Consider the following 3,869-nt stretch of genomic DNA (forward strand, 5'->3'; position numbering starts at 1 on the left):
AAATATTTCTTTATTTTTTTACTAAGGGATCAATATTAACTTAGATTATAAACCTGCACCAAATAAAAGCAAAAATAAATAAATCCTATCATAAAAGATACAGAACATCATAAAAGATACAGAATATTTGGAAAATAAATAAATTTTCGTACGGATGGGTGGTAAGTGACAACCTCGTACCTTATATAAATAACATAAGAAACATACATAACATGCGTTGCAATTCTAAGTTTGTCTTGAGTTTTGATAGTGATTGATTGGTGAAAGAGAAACGCACTGTGATCCGAAGGAAACGTTTGTGTGAGAGATATCAGCAATGGCATCCTTCGAATCGTTTGAGGATCAGCCGCATCAATCGCCAACGACGGGACCCTTCGACGATGATGGCAGCTACACCGACATGGATTACGATTCTCAGGCTCATCACCCTTACGGTTTCACTCATTCTGACGATGATCACCACCCTCACCATCCAAACAACAACTTCACTGACAACAACAACAACCCACATTCTCCACCCGTTTACGGCTTCGGGGTTTCCACCCCTAACCCGGATTACGTTTCGCCATTTGAAACCGACGGAGCCACCGACGACGGAACCTTTACTTCCGATGGCCCTGTTCTGCCGGACCCCACTCAAATGCAGGAGGAAGGCTTTGCAAGACGCGAATGGCGACGGTTAGATCAATTTGTTCCTATTCTATTTTATCCCATCAACTTTTATAATTTTCGTTTCATATGTCATATTTGTTTGCAACCTTGTCTCAACATTGTTTTATGTATTATATTTGTTGTAACTTGTCACTTTAATTGATGTTGTCGTCACATGATCTAAAGGGTTTGATTAATGTAATTTTTTTTTTGCTAGGAAAGTGAGCTTATAATTCATCTCATACAGTGATCTATTGGGTAAATTGATCTCTATAATATTTTTATTCTGTTCAAGCCACTAGGTTTGGTCTACTATTAAGAGATTTAAGTAATTTGTGGTGAGGGATTTGAGTAATTTGTATTAGGTTATATGTTGAATTTTTATTTGTATCCAAAAAAATGTTGGGCTGTTCTGTAAACTGCATTAAATTTGTGGATTAAGGTTTAGTAATCTTGTTTGGTAACGTAAGAGTCTTATAATTAGATTGTTTAGTAATCATGTAGCTCAATTATTACAGTGTCAAATGGAACTCAATTTGTGTAGTGATGAAGAAAGTATTTGTGTGCGTGTCTGTGTGTTTTTTTCGTTTTAGGTTACATATGTTTGCATTGGCTTTTCTGATAGTACGATTTTCATGGCTTCCACCAATGCAGTAAAAATGCCATTCATCTTGAGGAAAAGGAGAATAGAGAGAAGGAGATGCGAAATCAGATTATAAAGGAAGCTGAAGATTATAAGCAAGCTTTCTATGAGAAAAGAAAGATCAACTGTGAGACAAACAAAGCGAACAACAGAGAAAGAGAAAAGGTAGAAATAGTAAACTTGATTCACAATTTGCAACTACTGAGTAATTCCCTATGCTCTTACCCTTTTCCCTTTTGTGCAACATGCATTCATTGCGCATTGTCATGCTTCCTAATTTGTATGCAAATGAAGAGAATGAGTATATATACATGCAGATAAACTTGGCCAACCAAGAGAAATTTCACAAAGAAGCTGACAAACATTACTGGAAAGCAATAGCAGAGATCATTCCTCGTGAGGTTCCTAATATTGAGAAGAGGAGAGGGAAGAAAGAAGCTGAGAATAAGCCTTCAATTAATGTTAATCAGGGTCCAAAGCCAGGGAAACCAACTGATCTTGCCAGAATGCGCCAAATGATTTTGAAGCTTAAACAGAACCCTCCATCTCATATGATGCCACCCAAAGAAGAAAAAGATGCAAAAGAAAGCAAAGTTGGCAAAGATAGCAAAGATGCGAAGGAGGGGAAGGATGATAATAAGGGTGGGAAAACCTCAACACCAACTGCAGCTGCCGGTGCTGTAGGAAATAAACCTGCTTCCCCTGCAAAAGATGCTGCTGGTAATGGTGAACCACAGGTTCCAGCTATAGTTGAGGGTGAGCAAGTGGCTAGTTCCGAGCCAGCAACTGGTCAGTAATGAAGACAAGATGATTTTTTGTTAGCAATTCTTTTTTATTCTTATTTTTCTGTAATACATATACATATTATTTGTATTTTTTTGATCTTGCTAAATTTTGTTCTTAATTTCATGGAGAATAAGTGATGTGGCCATATGAAGATACTTTATTTAGGCTTTGTAGCATGGCCTGTGGAGAGCAGTGGTCCAAACTACTGCCTTAGATTTGTAGGTTTTAGATGCAATTCTTTTTTATGTTATCTTACTTTGGAATTCATTATCAAAGAACAACTTTCATGCCCTCTCTTATCTTTGCATATAGTTTTCCTCTAAGCAACAAGCATATAACTATGCTTTATTAATTCAGAGGGTCTTGCTTTGTTCGTATCAACCGTGAATTATATGACTAGGGTCCCAAACCTATACGAACTGCTAGGCTGATTATGCGGTTTTGCATTCTTCTTCTACTTGAGTTTATGTAAAACTGTATTTATTTGCTGGCTTGTTTATAGCTCAAGCAATCTAAAACACTGTTGCAGGATGAGGATTAGACAATTATAGAATATCTGTGTAGATTCGTTAGTTCCTTGTCCCAATTTTTACCGTGCTAATAGATCCATGCAGAGGTGCAATATGATCCTGTGGAATTGGAAATTATGTTCTATTTTACTCATGTTACTCATTTAACATTTTGTTATCGGAGATCCAGTTACTGTTGTCATGATTTAATTTAATTCAAATCAACCAGAAAGGACGTCTAAGACACAATTGATTTGATCACACGCTCAAGAATCTAAATCATGTTAGTTTACGGATGAAAAACACTAACTATGATCTAGTCAAACCGTAATCTATTACTATCTTAGTCAGGTAGAACTTAAGATTAAACACTGATTGGACCAAATACGGTATGAATAACCCAATATGTATTAAGCCCAAATCACACACGGTTGAGACTCCTTCGGTAGTTTCTGGTCTGGGCCTGGTATTGCAGTTGGGGTGAGCCTGAGCTCTTTGTCCTTCATCCTTCACGTTGCACCAAATGGGGGGGGGGGGGGAGGGGGTACCTGCGAAGACACTCCGATACTTAAGTCAGTATCAGAGGCAAGTGTTTATGTTGTGAAAATAAAGGATGATCGTACCTCATCGTGTGTTTATATAGTAGTTGAGATGTGTGCTTGGAGGATGCCTTTCTTCATGGTAAAGGCAAAGGTTCCTTGGTGCCAACATAGTGTGGCTATCATGGTTTAAATGTTGAGGAGCTTGCCACCACAGTGTCTAGTAGTAGAGTTATGGCGAGCTGGAGCTGTTTGTTGCTTACTGGTGTGAGGGCGCGGTGGTGTTGCCTTGGCCCTTAAGTTTACTGTCTGTAGAAGGTATCCTGTTGCGAGGTGAGTAAGTACGTCTTGCGTGACGCGATATGGTCATCGCGCTGGTGTGCCGCGATATGGTCATCGTGTCTGTACCTGTCCTTTATGCCTCGTTCTGGGTCCTTAATGGATTTGGGCTTCCATGTGTTATTGGGCCCTGGTTGGGCCTATATTATATCCGGATCAAACACCAACAATGATCATGATTCATGAGAAAATATACAATTAAGTTGTGTTGTTCTCGTTTGCTTCATAAACCTATAACAGCAACAACAACAAAAAGCCTTTTGCTACTAGATGGGATCAGCTAAATAGATCAAATCATGACATTGTGTTCTATCAAAAAACAAGTCTTCGGAGAGGTCATAAATCAAATTTAGCAGTTCAAAAATACAAGTCACCCAAAACTTATCTTTTAGTATCAAGAAT

At 38.3% G+C, this 3,869-nt stretch overlaps 1 protein-coding gene across 1 annotated transcript; it reads left to right on the forward strand.

Annotated features, from left to right (window-relative positions):
- The first annotated feature begins 316 nt into the window (after window positions 1–316).
- Window positions 317–2,091, forward strand: LOC133284600 (clathrin light chain 1-like). The gene is made up of 3 exons (XM_061481660.1): window positions 317–678; window positions 1,306–1,459; window positions 1,612–2,091. The coding sequence occupies exons 1-3, from the start codon at window positions 317–319 to the stop codon at window positions 2,089–2,091; spliced, it is 996 nt and encodes a 331-aa protein (XP_061337644.1).
- Window positions 2,092–3,869: the final 1,778 nt, after the last annotated feature.

This window comes from Gastrolobium bilobum, unplaced genomic scaffold (assembly GCF_033153095.1).
Source record: "Gastrolobium bilobum isolate Gb01-03AN ecotype WA unplaced genomic scaffold, APGP_CSIRO_Gbil_v1 utg21709, whole genome shotgun sequence".
In the NCBI taxonomy this organism is placed as follows: domain Eukaryota; kingdom Viridiplantae; phylum Streptophyta; class Magnoliopsida; order Fabales; family Fabaceae; genus Gastrolobium; species Gastrolobium bilobum.

What these genes read in the sequence shown, in the direction of transcription:
- LOC133284600 (XM_061481660.1), top strand. Translation starts at nt 317, where the DNA reads ATGGCATCCTTCGAATCGTTTGAGGATCAGCCGCATCAATCGCCAACG. An exon ending in GCAAGACGCGAATGGCGACG is followed by an intron (nt 679 to 1,305) that starts GTTAGATCAATT and finishes CCACCAATGCAG; the next exon opens with TAAAAATGCCATTCATCTTG. An exon ending in ACAACAGAGAAAGAGAAAAG is followed by an intron (nt 1,460 to 1,611) that starts GTAGAAATAGTA and finishes ATATACATGCAG; the next exon opens with ATAAACTTGGCCAACCAAGA.